This window comes from Mus caroli, unplaced genomic scaffold, assembly GCF_978045245.1.
Source record: "Mus caroli unplaced genomic scaffold, Mus_caroli_1 scaffold_12, whole genome shotgun sequence".
In the NCBI taxonomy this organism is placed as follows: domain Eukaryota; kingdom Metazoa; phylum Chordata; class Mammalia; order Rodentia; family Muridae; genus Mus; species Mus caroli.
Window position 1 is genome coordinate 74,158,120 of NW_028227267.1, and position 21,654 is coordinate 74,179,773.

At 40.9% G+C, this 21,654-nt stretch overlaps 1 protein-coding gene across 1 annotated transcript in view; it reads left to right on the forward strand.

Moving 5' to 3' along the window:
- The window catches only part of Epsti1 (epithelial stromal interaction 1), a 105,230-nt gene that overhangs the window by 73,835 nt on the left and 9,741 nt on the right, over positions 1-21,654 (forward strand). Inside the window, exons 10-11 of the mRNA XM_085828793.1 lie at positions 11,732-11,805; positions 18,960-19,059. Of these exons, the coding sequence (XP_085684919.1) occupies positions 11,732-11,805; positions 18,960-19,059 (174 nt within the window). The remainder of the gene's footprint in view (positions 1-11,731; positions 11,806-18,959; positions 19,060-21,654) is intronic.

The window sequence follows — 21,654 nt, forward strand, 5'->3', positions numbered from 1 at the left end:
AAGCTGATTATGGGATGGATCCCTGGATATGGCAGTCTTTAGATGGTCCATCCTTTCTTCACAGCTCCAAACTTTATCTCTGTAACTCTTTCCATGGGTGTTTTGTTCCCAATTCCAAGAAGGGGCACAGTGTCCACACTTTGGTCTTCGTTCTTCTTGAGTTTCATGCGTTTAACAAATTGTATCTTATATCTTGGGTATCCTAAGTTTTTGGGCTAATATCCACTTATCAGTGAGTACATATTGTGTGAGTTCCTTTGTGAATATGTTACCTCACTCAGGATGATGCCCTCCAGATCCATCCATTTGCCTAGGAATTTCATAAATTCATTCCTTTTAATAGCTGAGTAGTGCTCCATTGTGTAAATGTACCACATTTTCTGTATCCATTCCTCTGTTGAGGGGCATCTGGGTTCTTTCCAGCTTCTGGCTATTATAAATAAGGCTGCTATGAACATAGTGGAGTATGTGTCCTTCTTACCGGTTGGAACATCTTCTGGATATATGCCCAGGAGAGGTATTGCTGGATCCTCTGGTAGTATTATGTCCAATTTTCTGAGGAACCGCCAAACTGATTTCCAGAGTAGTTGTACCAGCTTGCAATCCCACCAACAATGAAGGAGTGTTCCTCTTTCTCCACATCCTTGCCAGTATCTGCTGTCACCTGAATTTTTGATCTTAGCCATTCTGACTGGTGTGAGGTGGAATCTCAGGGTTGTTTTGAGTTGCATTTCCCTGATGATTAAGGATGTTGAACATTTTTTCAGGTGCTTCTCTGCCATTCGGTATTCCTCAGGTGAGAATTCTTTGTTCAGTTCTGAGCCCCATTTTTTAACGGGGTTATTTGATTTTCTGGAGTCCACCTTCTTGAGTTCCTTATATATATTGGATATTAGTCCCCTATCTGATTTAGGATAGGTAAAGATCCTTTCCCAATCTGTTGGTGGTCTTTTTGTCTTATTGACAGTGTCTTTTGCCTTGCAGAAGCTTTGCAACTTTATGAGGTCCCATTTATCGATTCTCGATCTTACAGCACAAGCCTTTGCTGTTCTATTCAGGAATTTTTCCCCTGTACCCATATTTTCGAGGCTTTTCCCTACTTTCTCCTCTATAAGTTTCAGTGTCTCTGGTTTTATGTGGAGTTCCTTAATCCACTTAGATTTGACCTTGGTACAAGGAGATGGGAATGGATCAATTCGAATTCTTCTACATGATAACCGCCAGTTGTGCCAGCACCATTTGTTGAAAATGCTGTCTTTTTTCCACTGGATGGTTTTTGCTCCCTTGTCAAAGATCAAGTGACCATAGGTATGTGGGTTGATCTCAGGGTCTTCAATTCTGTTCCATTGGTCTACTTGTCTGTCGTTATACCAGTACCATGCAGTTTTTATCACAATTGTTCTGTAGTACAGCTTTAGGTCAGGCATGGTGATTCCACCAGAGGTTCTTTTATCCTTGAGAAGAGTTTTTGCTATCCTAGGTTTTTTGTTGTTCCAGATGAATTTGCAGATTGCCCTTTCTAATTCGTTGAAGAATTGAGTTGGAATTTTGATGGGGATTGCATTGAATCTGTAGATTGCTTTTGGTAAGATAGCCATTTTTACAATGTTGATCCTGCCAATCCATGAGCACGGGAGGTTTTTCCATCTTCTGAGATCTTCTTTAATTTCTTTCTTCAGGGACTTGAAGTTCTTGTCATACAGATCTTTCACTTCCTTAGTTAGAGTCACGCCAAGGTATTTTATATTGTTTGTGACTATTGAGAAGGGTGTTGTTTCCCTAATTTCCTTCTCTGCCTGTTTATCCTTTGTGTACAGAAGGGCCATTGACTTGCTTGAGTTAATTTTATATCCAGCTACTTCACCGAAGCTATTTATCAGGCTTAGGAGTTCTCTGGTGGAATTTTTAGGGTCACTTATGTATACTATCATATCATCTGCAAAAAGCGATATTTTGACTTCTTCTTTTCCGATTTGTATCCCCTTGATCTCCTTTTGTTGTCTAATTGCTCTGGCTAGGACTTCAAGTACAATGTTGAATAGGTAGGGAGAGAGTGGGCAGCCTTGTCTAGTCCCTGATTTTAGTGGGATTGCTTCCAGCTTCTCACCATTTACTTTGATGTTGGCTACTGGTTTGCTGTAGATTGCTTTTATCATGTTTAGGTATGGGCCTTGAATTCCTGATCTTTCCAAGACTTTTATCATGAATGGGTGTTGGATTTTGTCAAATGCTTTTTCAGCATCTAACGAGATGATCATGTGGTTTTTGTCTTTGAGTTTGTTTATATAATGGATTACATTGATGGATTTTCGTATATTGAACAATCCTTGCATCCCTGGGATGAAACCTACTTGGTCAGGATGGATGATTGTTTTGATGTGTTCTTGAATTTGGTTAGCGAGAACTTTATTGAGGATTTTTGCATCAATATTCATAAGGGAAATTGGTCTGAAGTTCTCTATTTTTGTTGGGTCTTTATGTGGTTTAGGTATCAGAGTAATTGTGGCTTCATAGAATGAGTTGGGTAGAGTACCTTCTGATTCTATTTTGTGGAATAGTTTGTGAAGAACTGGGATTAGTTCTTCTTTGAAGGTTTGATAGAACTCTGCAATAAACCCATCTGGTCCTGGGCTTTTCTTGGTTGGGAGACTATTAATGACTGCTTCTATTTCTTTAGGGGATATGGGACTGTTTAGATCATTAACCTGATCTTGATTTAACTTTGGTACCTGGTATCTGTCTAGAAACTTGTCCATATCATCCAGGTTCTCCAGTTTTGTTGAGTATAGCCTTTTGTAGAAGGATCTGATGGTGTTTTGGATTTCTTCAGGGTCTGTTGTTATGTCTCCCTTTTCATTTCTGATTTTGTTAATTAGAATACTTTCCCTATGCCCTCTAGTGAGTCTGGCTAAGGGTTTATCTATCTTGTTGATTTTCTCAAAGAACCAGCTCCTCGATTGGTTGATTCTTTGAATTGTTCTTCTTGTTTCCACTTGGTTGATTTCACCCCTGAGTTTGATTATTTCTTGCTGTCTACTCCTCTTGGGTGAATTTGCTTCCTTTCGTTCTAGAGCTTTTAGGTGTGTTGTCAAGCTGCTAATGTGTGCTCTCTCTAGTTTCTTTTTGGAGGCACTCAGAGCTATGAGTTTTCCTGTTAGAAATGCTTTCAATGTGTCTCATAAGTTTGGGTATGTTGTGGCTTCATTTTCATTAAACTCCAGAAAGTCCTTAATTTCTTTCTTTATTCCTTCCTTGACCAAGGTATCATTGAGAAGAGTGTTGTTTAGTTTCCACGTGTGTGTTGGCTTTCTATTATTTATTTTGTTATTGAAGATCAGTCTTAGTCCATGGTGATCTGATAGGGTGCATGGGATAATTTCAATATTTTTGTATATGTTGAGGCTTGCTTTGTGACCAATTATGTGGTCAATTTTGGAGAAGGTACCGTGAGGTGCTGAGAAGAAGGTATATCCTTTTGTTTTAGGATAAAATGTTCTGTAGATATCTGCCCATCTTTTAAGTTGCAGAAAAAATGATAGATTTTTATATTCTGTCAATTAAACAAAAATTTAATTAATTGTAATAAAAACACATTCTTAGCATACATATAACTTTCCAAAACAAAACCCCAATGTCTCCACTATTGGTGTCAAAAGAGCAATATAAAGATGCTTACAATCCCAGCCATGTAAACCAAGATCACTCTGGAAATAATGGTGCAGGGTTCTTCAAAGCTATTTGATAGAAAACCATCCATATTACATGGAACAAGCTTTGAGAATTATTTTAGCCACCTTGATAAGGCAAGAAATGAAAAATTTAAAGGAACTCCTCTAATTATTGGAAATAGGCTAATATGTGTGGATGGCAGTGATTTGCCTACACAACCCAAGAGAGTTTGTTGAAGCATAATTAGTCAGGTTGAAGTCCGAGTGAGAGTTGGCTACAACAGCTTTATCAAGATTTATCACTTTTCCAAATGCCAGTGAAAATTGATCAGGAAATATAGTAAGGTAAAAAGGAGCCCACAGACTTTACTGTGATTTTTTTAATCAATAAGTAGCTTAAAACAAACAAACAAACAAACAAACCATAACTTCCTTTTATCTATAAAAGTCCATTTTAATGAACAGAGGTGGTGGTGGCTCTGAGTGGAAAAACCCAACATTGTAGTAACTATTGTTGAATCCAAAATAATTTGTGTGTTTAATTTTAAATACTTGGAAAATTATCTCTAAATCTCAACTCTGAGAATAATGGAGAAATTAAGTGAGGAACTTCACAAAATCATTACCACTGATTTATATATTTGCTGGGCTGGGAACTTAGAGTAGTGTTTACAATATGGTGTATACAAACCAGATGCTGTTGCTGCTGCCAGGAGAACGTGAGCAGCTCTAGGGAACTATCAATTTTTTAAAAAGCAATAGTTGTAAATGCTATTTATTTATATCTGTCTATCTGTCTATCTGTCTATCTATCTATCTATCTATCTATCTATCTATCTATCTATCTATCTATCTATTTTTGACAGCATGCCATACTATGAAATAAATAGCCCAGGCTAGCCTACTGAGCACTGGGATGAAGAACTTGTAACAACATCATGCCTGGCAAATATGTGCATTTGTTATGAGAAAATGATAGGGATGCTGTCCTAGTTAGGGTTTTAAACAGACACCCTGACTAAGGCAAGTCTTATAAAAGACAACATATATTTGGGGCTGGCTTACAGGTTCAGAGGTTCAGTCCATTTTCAACAAGGTGGGAGCATGACAGCATCTAGGCAGACATAGTACAGGAGGAGCTGAGAGTCCCACATCTCCACCTGAAGGCTATTAGTAGAATACTGATTCCCAGACAGCTAGAATGAGGGTCCACACCCACAGTGACACACCTACTCCAACAGGGCCACCCCTTCTAATAGTGCCACTCCATGGGCTAAGCATGTACAAACCATCACAGATGCCCACAAGAAGTATGCACACATTTATTTTTCTAATGATTAATCAAAATTCGAAATGATGTATTCCCTGGTAGAAGACTGGAAGATTCTGGAAGTCCATATGGTAGTTGCCAGCATATTTTAATGGCAAGAATATGTTCACATTTTGTGAAAATGAAAACATAGGTTAAAAACAGAACAGAGACAGACTTTTTAAACCCACCTCCTGTTACTGTGCCTTGTGTAGATTGCTTCCTTGCCCCAGCCTTGTGTGCTGTGTTTGATGGTGCTGGTATCTGCCTTGAAACATTTTGTTTGGATCAAATGAGAGGAAGCTTGTCAAGAGTTGGTCCTAAGGCCTGGCACACACTAAGCCTGATGATGTGACCCAGGGTGACAATCGGTAATCTGTTGTGCGTTTCATCAGGAAGAAAACACAGGAACTCGCTAAAGGGACGTATCTCTGGGGGGGGGGGTCTTCTGAATAATTGTTTTCCCTTATACTTTTTATAGTTTCTACATTCTCTACAGTAATCAAATCGTCAGCAAAAGAAAAGCTTTTCTTTACTCTTTTCTTTTCTGTTTTTCAAGACAGGGTTTCTCTGTATAGCCCTGGCTGTTCTGGAACTCACTTTGTAGACCAGGCTGGCCTCGAACTCAAAGATCTGCCTGCCTTTGCCTCCCGAGTGCTGGGATTAAAGGCGTGCGCCACCACGCCAAACGGAGTTCATAGTTGCTGTGAAATGTTTCTAGGTGAAGGACAGAGAATGGTGAAATCAAAGATGGTGGAGCTGGACTCCATTTGTTAATATTGATACTAAACGATAGCGCTCATCCACACTAGTTAAGGGGAACTTGGCCATACTGTGTATGGTTTTCCATAAGTGTTCCTTCTCTCTGTATACTTTTCTTGACTCTTCCATTTCACCCCTCAGCGCTTATTTTCTTCCACTTGGTTGGGCCACCTCTTTCTTTCCCAGAATCCTTCACCCTTTTCTCATCATTCTTGCTAGCCAAGGTCATCTCTGTCCTTCAGCTGACCCCTTCTGGTAGGGAGCCTGGGAACCAGGGCCCTTTAGACTCCCCCATCCCCTCAAAGTCTTTCGCAGCAAATATTCAAAGACCGCACTTCTTTTCCTGTCCCTTGCCTCGGCCCTTCTGCTTCCACTGTACTTCTCTGGTTGAGCTGAGAGAACATCCTCTCCTGGGAGAAATTCATCCCTCCAGGCGACCACACTTAAATGTTTACATGAAGCAGTCAGGCTGAACCGTGTCTGTACATGCCACAGTCGGAATCGGACATGATTTCAAACCCGCCCTATCTTCGTTTTCAATTAGTGTACTCAAGAGTTGCTTTGGAGCTGGTTTTTTGCTCTAGCCTCATCCCTTCTCAAAGCTTCCACAGCTTTGCACACACCTGAATGTGGTACCAGGGCTCCTTTGATAGTGCAGGGCGCTGGGAATACATAGAGGCACAGAGCTGATCTTACCTCTAGCAGGAGATACCCTCCCGAAGTCCCGTGGAGACTGGGCTCCCGGTACTAATCCCTGGAGGTGGGTAGCAGCTCTCTAGCACACCGTGCTCCCTACCTTAGTCAGATGGTCCTTTGTTAGCAACGGATTCCTCACAGGTAATAGGCTACCAGACCCGTCTTGACACTTTTCCATTCTTGACATCTCAAGGTGGTGTCTTCCTATTTCCTGGAAGTGCCCTCTTTGCCTGGAGCTTTCCATGCCTGGAGAAGATCCACACCCTCTCCTTAGAGAGCGTTTACAGATATCCTTAAAAGCGTTGAATATTCATTTCTCTTGCTTGCTTGCCTTTCTTGCTTTGTCTTTCCGTGTTATTGTTGGGATTTAGGTTCAGCAGTGCGTTTCTTTTTGCTTTGGTTCAAGGTTCCTTCTGGGTCTGCTTCCATTTTAAAAGACCGTTTCCTTCGGGGAAGAGCTGCACTGAACTTAAATTTGTACAAATCCAGGTGTCTGGGGAGAGGCTGGTACCTAACATCTATGTGCCGAATATGATAAGGATCGAGTGTCTGCTGTGCTGTGCATCATAGCATCTTGATTCTCTTTGTGTTACAGTCTCAGTCGCTGGGACTAGAACAACTTATTTTGTATGTGCCCTTTCATGAGCGAACCCAAGGAAATGACCCACAGGTATGCTTATGGGGCATGCAGACACATCCTCGGCGGCTGTCAGTTCAGCAGAACAAATTAATTAGCTGAAATGATCTTTCTTGCTACCGAAGAAAAATCGGCCTCTCTTTGGAATACACTGTGCTGATGATCAGAAAATAATCCTGACAGCAGTGGTACCAGCCACCCCCTCCCCCTCCTGCCATCTGGAGCTATGTTCTGGAATGGCAGTGGCTCATCAGCTCCCTGTCCCCACTTCCCACCAGGTCCTTTCTCTCCCCATCTTTGCCTTGGCAAGAAGATTGACATGTCATCGTCCTTCCTTCTCCCTTTCAGTTCTGAGCTTCCTAGTATATTCATTTCCTGTTTTATGACCACTAAAGGTTAAAAACTGTACCTATTAGAATCTGTTTTTACTTACTTACTGATTTTAATATATTCTTAATTAGAGCAGAATTACATCTTTAAACAAAGGGAAAAATTAAGAAAGCAGAGGTGGTCTTTTGCATGAGTTACACATTCCCATAGTTGGTATAAGGGAGTAGTATGTGTGTAGATACATCATAATACCTGAAGTGCATCGGATGTGAAAGCTTGCTTTCTCTATCTACCACCCAAGTCCCCAACCAATAGCAATGAACATTTTCTTGCATTTTCCTACAAGATATTTTAAGTATGCTATATGCAAGCATTTAAAAGTTGAAAATGGGGGCGGTAAAGAGATGGCTCAGTTGTTTAGAGCACTTGTTGCTCTTGCAGAGGATGTGAGTTTGATTCCTACCACTCACATGGTAGCTCACAGCTCTCTGTAACTCCAGTTCCAAGGATTCCACACATTCTCATGACCACCACAGATACACACATTTGCATATACAAATCCTCATGCAAATAAAATTTAAATATCTAAACATTAGAATGGTTATTTGTATATAGTTTTTATTTTTAGGTATGGATTTCAAAAAACTGCTCTAGGTTTTTATTTTCGTGATATATATATATATATATATATATATATATATATGTATGAATGAATAAATATGTAGTATATGTTCCTATGTGCATGGATATTCACATGTGTATAAACACATTCACAGAGTGTGTATATATGTGAGTATTCACATGGGAGGCCAGAGGTTGACGGTGAGCATCTTCCCTGATCACTTTAATACTATAATTACTTGAGGTAGGGTCTCTCACTGAACTCAGGAACCACCCCACTGCCCTGAGCCTTTAGATGCTGGGCTTACAGGTGGGCTACTATGTCTACCCAGCTTTTATGTGAGTTCTCATGCTTCTGTGGTAAGGGTTTTATCCAGTTCCGTCTCTGCTCTGGCTTTTTAATCTATTCATGTATCTTACAGCCCTTCACCCCAAGCTATATCTCATTCTCTGAAACTGTTTCATAGAATTACATTATGTGGACGATCCACCTTTCTTATTGCTCCTCATGGATAGACATTAAGATTTGCTCCTTAACATCCACAGTTTGGAATACAGCTGGGAACATCTGTATCCAAATCCTTTTCATCCTCAAATCCTTCAACAGAGGACAAGTATATTTTATTACTTGGTGATTACTGCTATATTGTGCTCCCTAAACGAAATTTTGGTCTACCAAATTGAATGTTCCTGATTCTCTGTCAGACTTTTCTGAATTTTGCCAATATAGTAGAAACATTTTCTCTCACTGTTTTGATTCCTGTTTCTCTGAGTGAAGGCAAGAACAACCTTGAGCTGACAGACAACCCTGTTTTTTTCTGTACACCATCTATTCTTAGCCATCACCTTCTCCAATGTGTTCCCTCCTCCTTGCTGGTTGATGCAGCTCTTCAGTCCTTTTCTCAGGCCTCTGCCTAAAACCATCATCAAGCCACCATGCCTCAGATCACTCTTAATATCCTCTGCATACAACTGGGCTGCATGTTCTTCTCCTCGGCCACAAGCTTCCTCTAGAACAGAAACCGTGCTAGAGCAAGGAGCTTATCTGTCATGTGTGCCCCTGCAGAACCGTCAAATCCATCTGAGCCCAGCTCACCTCAAGACCTTCTAAAGTTTGTTTGATGAATGAACAGAACACATCAAATTATCTCTTAATTATTTATTTGTCCCTATTTCCCTTATTTTAAACCTAGCTTATGGTATTTCATCAAAAGAGGAGCCATGGATCTCCAGTAAGGTGAATGAGTCAATGGTCTCCTTGTATGACTGTCTTTGTTATATTTATAAATTTACTCATACCTCCTTTGAAAATGTGATTTCATGTTTTTAGGATCAAATCTTCTAGATTTCTATAAAGTTTATTTGTGTTTATTAAGTGATGGATCTAGTTTTGATTGTTCTCTTAGTAGCTGTTCATCACCCTTCATTCAACTGTCCATGCATAGGCACAGCACAAGTTTACCATGACCATATTTCCCCTTGCACTGGGTCTCCTGCCAGACATGAGCTGTTTACATCACCAAGTTTCATGATGCATTTTAAAAATGTCTTGTAGCAGCTGGACGGTGGTGGTGCACGCCTTTAATCCCAGCACTTGGGAGAAAGAGGCAGGTGGATTTCTGAGTTCGAGGCCAGCCTGGTCTACAGAGTGAGTTCCAGGACGGCCAGGGCTATACAGAGAAACCCTGTCTCGAAAAAAAAAATGTCTTGTAGCTCTAGGTCTTTTTAATTAATTTCTTTCTCTTTCTCCTCCTCCTCTTCGTCTTTCTCCTCCTTCTTTTTATGGCTATGATTACAGTCTTGATCCTTTTCCCCTAATATGTTCCTCAATAATTTTGCTTATCTCTGGTCTCTTTCTTCTCATTTCTGGCATAAATAGATAAAACATGATCTTTTTTTGATACTATAAGTTTACAAGGACAATAGCAACACAACAATAACAACAACAACAAAAATGGATAAGGGACTTAGAGACCAAAAGGGAAAAAAGGCATCATATTTATTTATTTATTTATTTATTTATTTATTTATTTATTTATTTGGTGAGATTCAACCCAGAATCTCAGACATGTGAGAGTCACACTGCGAGAGTCTTAGCAAAAATTTTGTAGCTAGAGAATAGATGGCAAGTGATAACTGACCAAGCAAAGCATAAGGAGGCAGAACTCATATTTAAGAAGAGGCAAGGCGCAAACTGATTAAATCTCAGGGCACGGAGGCTCCTAGCACCTCCAGAGGCTGGCGTTAAAAGACACCTAGTCATACAATGCAAAGTGGTCACCCCTGAGATGAAAGGCACAAGTGACACTGGACAGACTCAGCAGGTAGTATTTATATATTTATAGATATGTATACAACAATGTCAATCAAGGGATTTGAGAAGAGGAGCAAGGAGCTGTCAGAGGGAAGGGACATGGAGGGGGAGGGGGGCGTGGAGTGAAGAATGGTAGGAGAAGTGATGTGGTTAGATTGTAATTAAAATTTAAAATTGTAAACAAAACTAAAACAAGCAGATGAATTGGAAACCTTAATGTGGAGCTACAGGAGCATTGGGCTTGGCACCAGGTTCTTGGGAAGTGTTGAGTGGGTAAATAGTATGCATAATTTTGTAAAAAAAAAATCTCAATTTTCACTGACTAGCATTGTGTTAAGTCTAAGGATGAACCAATATTCTGTAGAGTCTGGGAAGCAATAGATTTAGAGAATAATGTATAAGAAACAAGTGTTTTGGGTTCAGTATGAATTTTCAGTTTATTTTAGGCTTTTCACCAGGAAATGTGGTAGTTCTAAAACATCAGCCATGAGCATGACCGCTCATTGGTACGCACTTATCAGGACACAACAATACAGTACCTACCAGAGAAATCTCTTCAGCTCCAGGGTTGGTGTATACTTGGACCTAGCAGTTTTCTTCCCTCTGCTTTTGTCTGTCTTTGAGAATAAGATTAAAACTTGTCTGCCTGAAGGTGGATGACAGGTATCTAGGAAATCCTGGCACATAGTTCTCCCTGTGGTATAAGCCTATAATGGAGTGTCTGTGTCTGCAATAAGTTAGTCCTTCCAAGAAGACAATCCAATGTTAGAAACTAGAGACTCACAGTTATGTGATGTAGCTGAAACCCTAGAGAACCCCTAGGGAGCCTAAAGTTCTGGTAGCAGGAAAAATAACTTTAAAAAAAAATAGATATAACTGCTCAATGTTAGGGGAGAACTTATTCTCTGGTAAAGGCTGAGAACTCTTTACCAACAGAATTACACTGCAAAATTGAGTTTGATATTTACTTTTAAGTCACAGTGGCTTTTTACTAGGAAAGAAAGGTTACAAAAATACTAAGAAATGGTATTGCATGATATTCTTAAAGGAACTAATTCGATTTGTTTTTTCTTTGTAAGACCCAGATGAGTTTGAGTCACATTGTGTTTTCTTCTCTGCATTTTGTACACCTTGGTCTAATTTCTTGACCGTGCACATTGGCTTTTTAATCTGACAATTTTACACTCACGGAGCTATTCTGTTAGACTCAGCTGCAATTATTTTTTTGCTACCTACTTATTGAAGGAAAATAATTTCATGTCCAAATAGATTTAAATAGAAGCTTCAAAAGTGAAATGTTGCACTAGGTAAGGTTAAATGTGTAATTGATTTGGGTGCCTTCTGTACAACCGTGTTAATTGAAAACCATATCTTAAAACTTTTATTGTTCCTAGAATAAATTACTGGAAACTAAAGGACAGCACCAGGAGGAAGAAAGAGCCCAAATCCATCAAGCTGAACACTGGAGGTATAACTAGCTAATAAAATGAGCATCCTTGGTGAAATCAATTACTTGTAAAGTTGTGCGGCATTTTGGGAAAACATTAGAGCAGCATTAAATAATGTTCTAGACTCCAGATCACTCCTAAATCTTTGTTACTGCGGTACAGTATATGTGATATGCCAACTGCGGCATACATATATCATATGTACGTGCATACAGAATATCCAGACTTCCTGGGTTAAGGACATTCAGACTCATATGAGAAGGCTGAGTCATGATGTTGGAGAGATGGATCATTGGTTAAGAGTGAATTCAAGTTGAGTTCTCATTGCTCACATCCAGCAACTCGCAATTTCCTGCATCACCTGTTCAGGGACCCTGACCCCTCACTGGCTTCCATGGGCGCCTGTACTTGTGTGAGCATGCATGCACTGGCTTAGAGTAAGAAGGCAGAACCACACTTCTGTTTATTTAGGCTGTTATTTTGTCCCCTTCCACGCAACCGAGCATCACATCCCTCTGAGGCTGTATGTTACAGTAGTTTGTAGGTGGCTTCAGAGTTAGTGGCATGATATAGTTAGACCCCAGTGCTTGGGTATGAACACTTGGAGAAAAAACTCACTAAAGATATTTTACATTGACTAATACATTCGGATGGAGGAAAAACTCAAGATAGATGCAGTAAGTAATTTTTAATAGATTGAGTACTCTTTTTATTTTCTAGATTATATTATAATTACAATGTTTTCCCCTTCCCTTTCTTCCCTCCAGACTCTCCCCCATATGCCTTGTTCTCTTTCAAATCCATGCTTTCTTTTTCATTGTTATTATACAAATATACTTACATAAGTGTATATGTATAATATACAACACAGGAGATTCTATATAGAGATAGCGATAGATAGATATAGATATATATGTATATATAGATAGATATAGATATAGATACAGATACAGATACAGATACAGATACAGATACAGATACAGATACAGATATAGATATAGATATAGATATAGATATCTTCCTAAATAGAACCTGCCAAGTTGTATAATGTTACTTGTGTGTATGTTTTTAGGGCTCACCATTAGGTATTAGATAACCTTTTGGCACACTCTTCCCTGGGAAGACTGTTTCTTCCACTCTCAGGATTCCTCGGTTGCTTGTAGTTCTTTGTGTAGGGTAGAGTCCACTTGGACTTTTCTCCATGAACTTTGGCATACCTATTGGTTATCATCCTTATTCAGCTCATGTTTGGACAGTTCATGTTGGTGAGACTTTATGGGTGTAGCTTCTGACATTGGTAGCCTACACAGTCTCACAGCAAACATGCTGATGTCAGGTATAAGTATTTTGAGACTCCACATAAATGTTGGAACGTTGCTGATAACACTATACAGACTGTCTCTATTATGCTAGGTTCTTTCTGGGAGGCACCTGGGGTGTATACCTTCTAAGATGTAAGGGCTTTCATGATTTAAGGAAGCATATTCTTTTTGCAAGTGGATGACTTATGTATTCAACTTCCCCCATCACTGAAGTGTGGGTTTTATCTAATTTTATTTGCTCATTTGCATGTTTAAGTATATTTTTCCTGCATCTATATCTATGCATCTTGTACGTGCTCAGTACCTGTAGAGATCAGAAGAGGGCATTGAGTCCCCTGGGACTGGAGTTACAGATGCTTCTCAGGTACCATGTGGGTGCTAGAACTCAAACCTGGGTCCTCTGAAGAAACAGCAGTGTTCTTGACTGCTGTGTCATCTCTCCAGCCCCACTGAAGCATATTTTGGAAGTGTAATGATTCCATTTTGTAAATGGGAGACTTTGAAGGATGTGCAGTGGCTGTTCCAGCTTTGAGGCTTCTGCTAACTGCTGGTGGGTGCTGATGTCCTCTGAGTAGTCTACGCTGCTTCTGTGGGTCTCACAACCTGCTTTTAACATGGTAAATGTGAGTTTACATGCTTTACTCTGATTCAGGAAAACATCAAAACCTGACAACATTGGTTAGATCATTTTGTTAGAGAAGCTGAGGGGAGGAAGGGACCTCATCGTTACCTACTTATAAACCAAGCCAGGAATTATCTAGCTACTCTTATTGGGTTTGCTTCCTTTCTCTTTAGAAGACTTTTAGTGTTTTTATAGATACAGTAGCTACTACTAGTAGTCAATTCTTTCCTTATATTAATTATATTAAAAAGCCTTAAGCATCTTAGAGATAGCAATGTGTCACATTAATAGCCCCATTCCTAATAAATGAACCCTTGATGGGTGCCAATTAAAAGTACGTGCTATTTGGTTAGAGGTGGAAAGAGCTGCTTTATTTGTTAGAGGAATCTTGGCCATCATTCCTTAAATTTGATGTTTATACCACAAAATATATAACTATTGGTGGGGCTGTTTATTTTCTGTACTTATTTTCTCTCTTATTGATTTTGGTGACACACAGATCCAAATTAAACCCACCAGGAAATCTCTCTGGATAATAAACTCTGGTAATCACCATTGAAACAACTAATCAAGCCTTTAGACACATATTTTATGTTCTTGATCAATTTTTGAAAAGAGCTTGCATTTGTATTGCCCTTAAAGTTTATAGAGTCCATTCCCATGGTATCCTGAGATACACATCCAATAGGCTCTTCTTTTTTTAATTAGATATTTTCTTCATTTACATTTCAAATGCTATCCCCTTTCCTAGTTTCCTCTCTGAAAATCCCCTATACCCTCCCACAATAGCCTCTTAACAAACAGAAATAATGGTGTCTCTTCTAGAGCAAACTCTGTAGTATGTGCATATGTATCAGGGTGTATCAGTTAGGCGTACCCTGTGGGCATAAGCTCACTAGTGTTCAAAAGGCAACAAGCTTTCTCCTGGTTAGAAGTTACATACAAGAGCACTCAACCCTGAATTTATGATAGAAAACTTGTGGGATTCAGTGCAAACTTTTCAGTAAGTCCTGCCCCTGAACCTGCCCCCGCATAACCATTTGAACGAAAGAAGCACTTAAGAACCCCATAGAAAGATGACAGAACAGTGCTTCAAAGGCTTGAATGAATCTGGACTGGAAGGTAAATGACAGCATGGACCCTATTGATTTATGAAAACCCAAACCATCTCTAAGTAATAGTTCTTAATCCAAATTAACCCCAAGGGGGAATAAAAAACAGAGCACAAATTCAGTAGCAGAAAATGCACATAGCCTCAAACCAGTCCAAACAATGTCACAGGAACCAGTCCCCCCATTTGGAGTCACGTTGGAGTTGGAGAGAAGCCAGCCATGCACTGCCTTTGTCTTTGCTTGACCCGTTTTGCAGTGGACAAGCCAGCTGAGGATCTTTCTAAAACACCCTGGAGAGCTCAGACTCATTTCCTCTTAGCTGAGTTTGTGAGTAAACCTGTTACCTTGCCTTATGAAAAGCCAATCAGAGTGGCTGGCACAGGGCTGGGTGGACTTTGTGCTCCGTATCAATGGGCTTTTTTTCATGGCCCAGCTTCTGTCTGCAGCAGTGAATACAGGGAACATGAGCCTAGAAGCCTCATTTACCCAATGAGTACCTTAGCAGGTCACACTCTGCCAAGACACACTTCCTCCAACAAGGTAAGGGTCCTAAGCAGTGGAGTGAACCAGCCCCTGTCACATGCAAATCACAGCCTGCAAGACAGAAACCAAAGTCAACAATGAAACTGTGAGACTTTTCCAAATTGTGGTGAATACCATGAAGGTGAAATCAGAGAGTGGGCAGCTGGAGGCATAGGCAACCAAAGGCCTCACACACACACATACACACACAGCTCAGTGCCAACTGCTCTGTGTGTGAAGAACTAGGCACACAGGACTCAGAGGTAGAGATGACTACCTAGACTAGACTAGACTAGACTAGAATGGCCCCGGTTGTCGGCAAGACAGCAAGTGAAAGGCTCTGTTGTGGAAATGAGGGTGGACCTTGAATCCCAAAGTTTAAATGCATTTTGGATGAAGATTAGAGTATGGGAGCCAGCAGGAGAGGTGGGAAGGATGAAATATGAGATTGCATAAGATAGTGACTCTTCTCAGGCCAGTGAGAAGCAATCCACGGGAGAGCTTTGGGCAGAGAAAGTTGTCTCCACCACTGTTCTAGTGCTGTGAAGAGATGCCATGACCACTGCAACTCTTATAAAGGAAAATATTTAATTGGAGCTGGCTTACAGTTTCAGAGGTTCAGTCCATTCTTATCATACCAGGAAGAAGGATGGCATGTAAGCAGACATGGTTCTGAAGAAGTAGTTGAGAGCTACATCTTGATCTGAAGGCAGAGAGGGGGACCCTGGGCTTGGCATGGGCTTTTACACCCGCAAAGCCCACCTCTAGTGGCACTGCCTCCAACAAGGTCACTCCCCTTAATCCTTTCAAATAGTGCCACTCTCTGTGTGACTAAGCATTCAAATGTATGAGCCTATGGGGGCCATTCTTTCTTAAACCACCACTGAGGCAAGATGAGTTTTCTAACCGGGAACATTGAGGGTTGTGATGTGAAGAATGAATGACAGGGTGGGGGTGGGGGATGGAGACATTAACCTAGGGAAGTGGTGCTGATGGAGCTGGAATGGTGGCCATGGGTATGAGTGAACTCAGGATGTGTTGATCAGTAAGGTCATTAAGACTTCTAATGGCTTGTATGCGGTGGGAGGGCACTGGGGAAATGGAGAGAAAGCTCTTTCTTATGACTGACCAAAAGCAGTAAAGGGGTTGGGGAGGTGGTTCAGCCCTAAGGTGCTTGCCGGACAATCATGAAAACCTAAGTTTGGATTCTCAGTACTGACCTCTGGCCTCCACACATATGTGCACATACTAACATGTATACATACTCACATACTCACACACACACACACTCATATACTCACACAAACACCCACCCACACACTCACATACACACTCACACATACACACACACACTCATATACTCACACAAACACCCACCCACACACATGCACAAAACACACTCATATGCTCACACAAACACACACACATACACACACATACTCACACACACATGCACAATACACACCCATATACTCACACAAACATCCACCCACACACTCACATACACACCCACACACTCACATACACACACACACACATGCACAATACACACTCATATACTCACACAGACACCCACCCACACACATGCACAAAACACACTCATATGCTCACACCCACTCATACATACACTAACACACACACACATGCACAATACACACCCATATACTCACACAAACACCCCCCACACACACACTCACACACATGCACAATACACACCCATATACTCACACAAACACCCCCCCACACACACACTCACACACATGCACAATGCACACTCATAGATTCACACAAATACCCACCCACGCACTCACACACACACACATACACACACACACTCACACACACACACACACACACACACACACACACACTCAGACCAGAGTGCCCCTCTATGCGTTGCTCACAGGGCACTGGTCAGCATTCAAGGCTGAAATTTACTAAGAGTCTTCTCAGCAAGCAGGCTGAGAGATTTGAGAACTGGGACTCAGACATGGAGTCCCACTGTGAGCCAGGCTGTGGCATTTGCATAGATTTCTAGGGTGAGAGATGCAGCCACTGCCCAGGGGTGACTTACAGTGGAGCAGCTAGTTAGTACTCAAGATACGGTTGACATCTTGGCTAGCACTGAGTGAGCACAGGTAGCCTAAATGTCTGGGCCACCCTGCCATTGCTTTCTTGATAGTCCCTGTCTCAGAGAGTTGTGACTTGTGACCATCCACCAGGACCCAATTCTGCTTTCCACAACTGAAAAGGAGGCTAATGTGCACTACCCTGCATTTCCTTTCCTTCCACAGTGTGGCCTCAATAGCTCCTTATGTTAGGCATTGTTTCTGCCCCAAGAATATTCGAGTCTTTATGTCACTCATTGCTATTTATCCAGCTCCTGAGTCCCCATCTCTAATCAGCCATGCATAGGTGACTTAGAGGATGGCTTTGAAATGCCCATAAGACAACTATTTAGAATAACGATTATTATCCAGGTAGCCACCTATAGAAATAGCCCATCATATCTGTGAGTCTATTTATGGCTTTAACAAACTGAACTGAAAATACTCAGAAAAAAAATATAGGCGCTGTGTCTATAGCTAATGTGCTGTGGCAATTTTCCTGCATCATTCCTTAAAGACTACAGTGTGTTAAGTGCTTTTACTCTTTCTACAGCACTGACACCGTATTAAATATTATAAGTAATCCACAGACCATTTAAAGCATACAGGAAGATCTGTGAAGTGTGGGGTAGTACTTTGTCATTTTACAGAAGGGATGGGAGCATCAGTGTCCTTTGGTACCCACAGGCAGCCCTAAAGTCAGCCACTCATGGATACTGAGCTCTGTGAAAATAATTGTCTTATTAATTCAGATTTAATTTTTTTTGGTTTTTTTTTTTTTTTTTGTTTTTTCGAGACAGGGTTTCTCTGTATAGCTCTGGCTGTCCTGGAACTCACTTTGTAGACCAGGCTGGCCTCGAACTCGGAAATCCGCCTGCCTCTGCCTCCCGAGTGCTGTGATTAAAGGCGTGCGCCACCACGCCCGGCTCAGATTTAATTTTTGAACTTCGTGGCTGCAAGTATGATGGAACATCAGAGAAAGGGGTACTTAGTCTGTCTTTTGAAACCTGAACTTCTCTCCTCTCCCCAAAGCCTGCTCTTCTCCCTTCCTCCTTCCTCCCATGTGATCCTCCTCTGGATGACTGACAGTTCACCTGAGCTTTAGCAGGTCACTTTCTGTCTTGCCACAGCACTGCCACAGAGCATTCTACTCCCCACAACCCCATTTACTTCTTTCTGGTTCTTCCATCTCTCCTTAGCCTCTGTCTCATTCCTCCGGTGACCAGAGCGCTTTCTAGGATGATGGAGACTTTAGCAAGTGAAACTCTCATGTTGAGAACTGATGCCCTTTTGGCTCAAGCCATGCCTGTACCAGCCTCAGCAAGGGACTGTTACCAGAGCCCAAATGTCACTAGACAGATTTCTATAGATCTTCTCTATAGAAGCAGTCCCCTCACCAGTTTGTACAGCATATTCAGTTCTCAAAAAACCTTTTAGCCCTGCAGCAGGCTTGCTACTTATGTACATTTTTTTTTCATTTTTCTAAAGGGTAAATAATGCTTTTCTGGATCGACTCCAAGGCAAAAGTCAACCAGGTGGCCTCGAGCAGTCTGGAGGCTGTTGCAATATGAATAGCACTGACAGCTGGGTAAGTTTTTTTCTTTTTTCTTAAAACAAAAAAACCAAAAAAAAAAAAAAAAAACCAAACAAACAAAAAAAAAACCCCTATCTTTCCAAGTCAAAAAATAAGTATGCATTTAAAAGTATATTGTGAATTTCCCCTATATCATCACCATCCTTCTCCTTTTCCTCCTCCTCATTATCATGTGTTGTGATGGGCAGCCAAATTCAACAGGGAAGAGAGAGTAGATGTAAGGGGGAGGGAAGGAGAAGAGAAGAAAAAGAGAGAGAAGGAAAGAGAAGGGTAAGGAGTACTTTAGTTTGGACCAATTTAAAAAAAAAAAAATCTGCCTTTTGTTCTTAGCCTGTGCCTGACCCAGAAAGCTTTTGATCACCTTTTGCTCAGACCCAAAACAAAAACAAATGAACCTTCCCCCCCCCCCGCCCCCAGGGAAATTTGAAGTGAAATGTGGTCAGAAAAATGCTAAGCATTCTTCTGTAGGAATGGGTCCTCCCTGTAGGAATGGGTCCTCCCTGTGAAACCAGCACATCAAAAACTAGGATTTAACTTTTCACTACAATATGATTTTTTATTTTTTAAATTCTATAGCCAAAGGTACTTTTGGAAGATGAAATGCCCTTGCATATTTCTTTGTGAAGAAAACCCTTGCAACTCTATGTGTTTAATGTGGTTTTGTGTGCAATGTATTTTTGAGCCAACAACCAAACCTCAAAATGTGTGTGACTACAGTGTGTGCAGAGTCAGAACTAATCACAATGTTTTTTGCAGTTTAATTAAATCCCAAGTGAATGAGAACTTAAAAGTGTGTGTGTGTGTATGTGTGTGTGTGTGTGTGTGTAGACATCATATACACATGTATATTTGGAGTGAGGAGATCCGATAGATATTTTTAAATCATCACAATCCAACAAAATAATCAATTGCTGGGCTGGTGAGGTGGCTCAGTGGAGAAAGGTATTTTGTCAATGACCCTGACAACCTGAGTTTGATCCCTGGGGCCCACATGGGGAAAGGAAAGGGTATTCTCCTACAAGCCATCCGTTGGCCTCTACATGCATGCTGTGGTGCGACCTACCTCCAAATAAAATAAATATAATAAAACATGCACACTCAAAATCAGGTACCTTTTAATCTGGAAACTATAAAATAAATAACTTAATAAACAATTGAAGAGCAGAAGCTTAGTGTGGATAAACCAACATATTAGCAATCGTCTAGGCATGACTCCCCAGAAGGCAGCTAGAAGTTAAACGTGATATTATTAAAATAGACATGTTGAAGATAATTGACAGTAAGCACATTTGTAAAGAACGTATCTTGGATGTGTCTATTTTATCTACAATGTACATTGATTCGCTCTGCTATGACATTCAGAATCTGGGCAACAGGAAAGAGAGTGGACACTTTGACATTGAGCATCTGTGTTGTGTGAGGTGATCCACATGTCACTGATTCACTCGTGAGACTGCATGAGTAGGAGGCATAAGAAAACATACTTGGATATCAAAATTTGTTCAGGACTAAATTCACTATTGACTTTCCATTTCTCCACTACTTAACAGCTTCTAACATCTAGGAAGCTCCTGGAAAAGTATCCAGGATCCAGAGGAAGACAGGGGAATGTATGAGGGCACAGCAAATGGGATTGAGCTAAGGGACTGACTCTTGGCAAGCCAGCTCCCCAGTGACTATTGGTGAGCCTTGGAGAGTGGGCTACAAATTGTTTCTGAGACTCAAAAGATCAAAGAGAAGACCACCATATTCTTTTTTGTTGTTGTTCTGAGACAGGGTTTCTCTGTGTAGCACTGGCTGTCCTGGAACTCACTCTGTAGACCAGGCTGGCCTCAAACTCAGAAATCCGCCTGCCTCTGCCTCCCAAGTGCTGGGATTAAAGGCATGTGCCACCGCACCCAACTCTAAGACCACCATATTCTTATGACATCTGGTGACAATGATTGGGTCAACATTTTTAAAGGACAGGCATATCAAAACCCAAGGTGGTTCTTGACTCTTCTCTCATTTGAAAGAACTAGTGTTGAGGATTTCCTCGGACTCCTGCCTTGATCCCTATTCACTTACAAGTATCTGTCTCAAGGAATTATGGACCATTCCCTCTTTCACCTCATGGGACACTTTGTTCTACTAATACCTTTCTCTCCTGAATTACCAAAGAGTCCATCAAAGTAGAAAATTCCACCGGTGTAACATGAACAAACATGAAGTCTATTGATAATTTGCTGTCTCCGACTTAATTCCTTCATTTTTGAAAGGCTATCTCTTCATAGCTCAGGCTGGGGCAGAGTTTTCAATCATCCTGTGTTGTCTTTGTGTTTAGGATTACAGGTGTACGCCATCATGGCTGTCTCTATTTTTATGTAAGCCCACCCTACCAGTGGGGGGTTGTTTGTGTGCTTGTTTGTTTGTCTTTTAAGATCCTTTCACTGACAAGGAACATGGTGTAAACAATCCATGGCTACTTCCCAACTCTTATCTCTAGCCTCTCAGAACTTGTCAAGGTGAATCTTTGCCCATTTGAAATAGTTTCTTTGTAGGCTGCTAGGACACGTGACCATTCTGGGATGCTGGATATCTCAGTAGCCA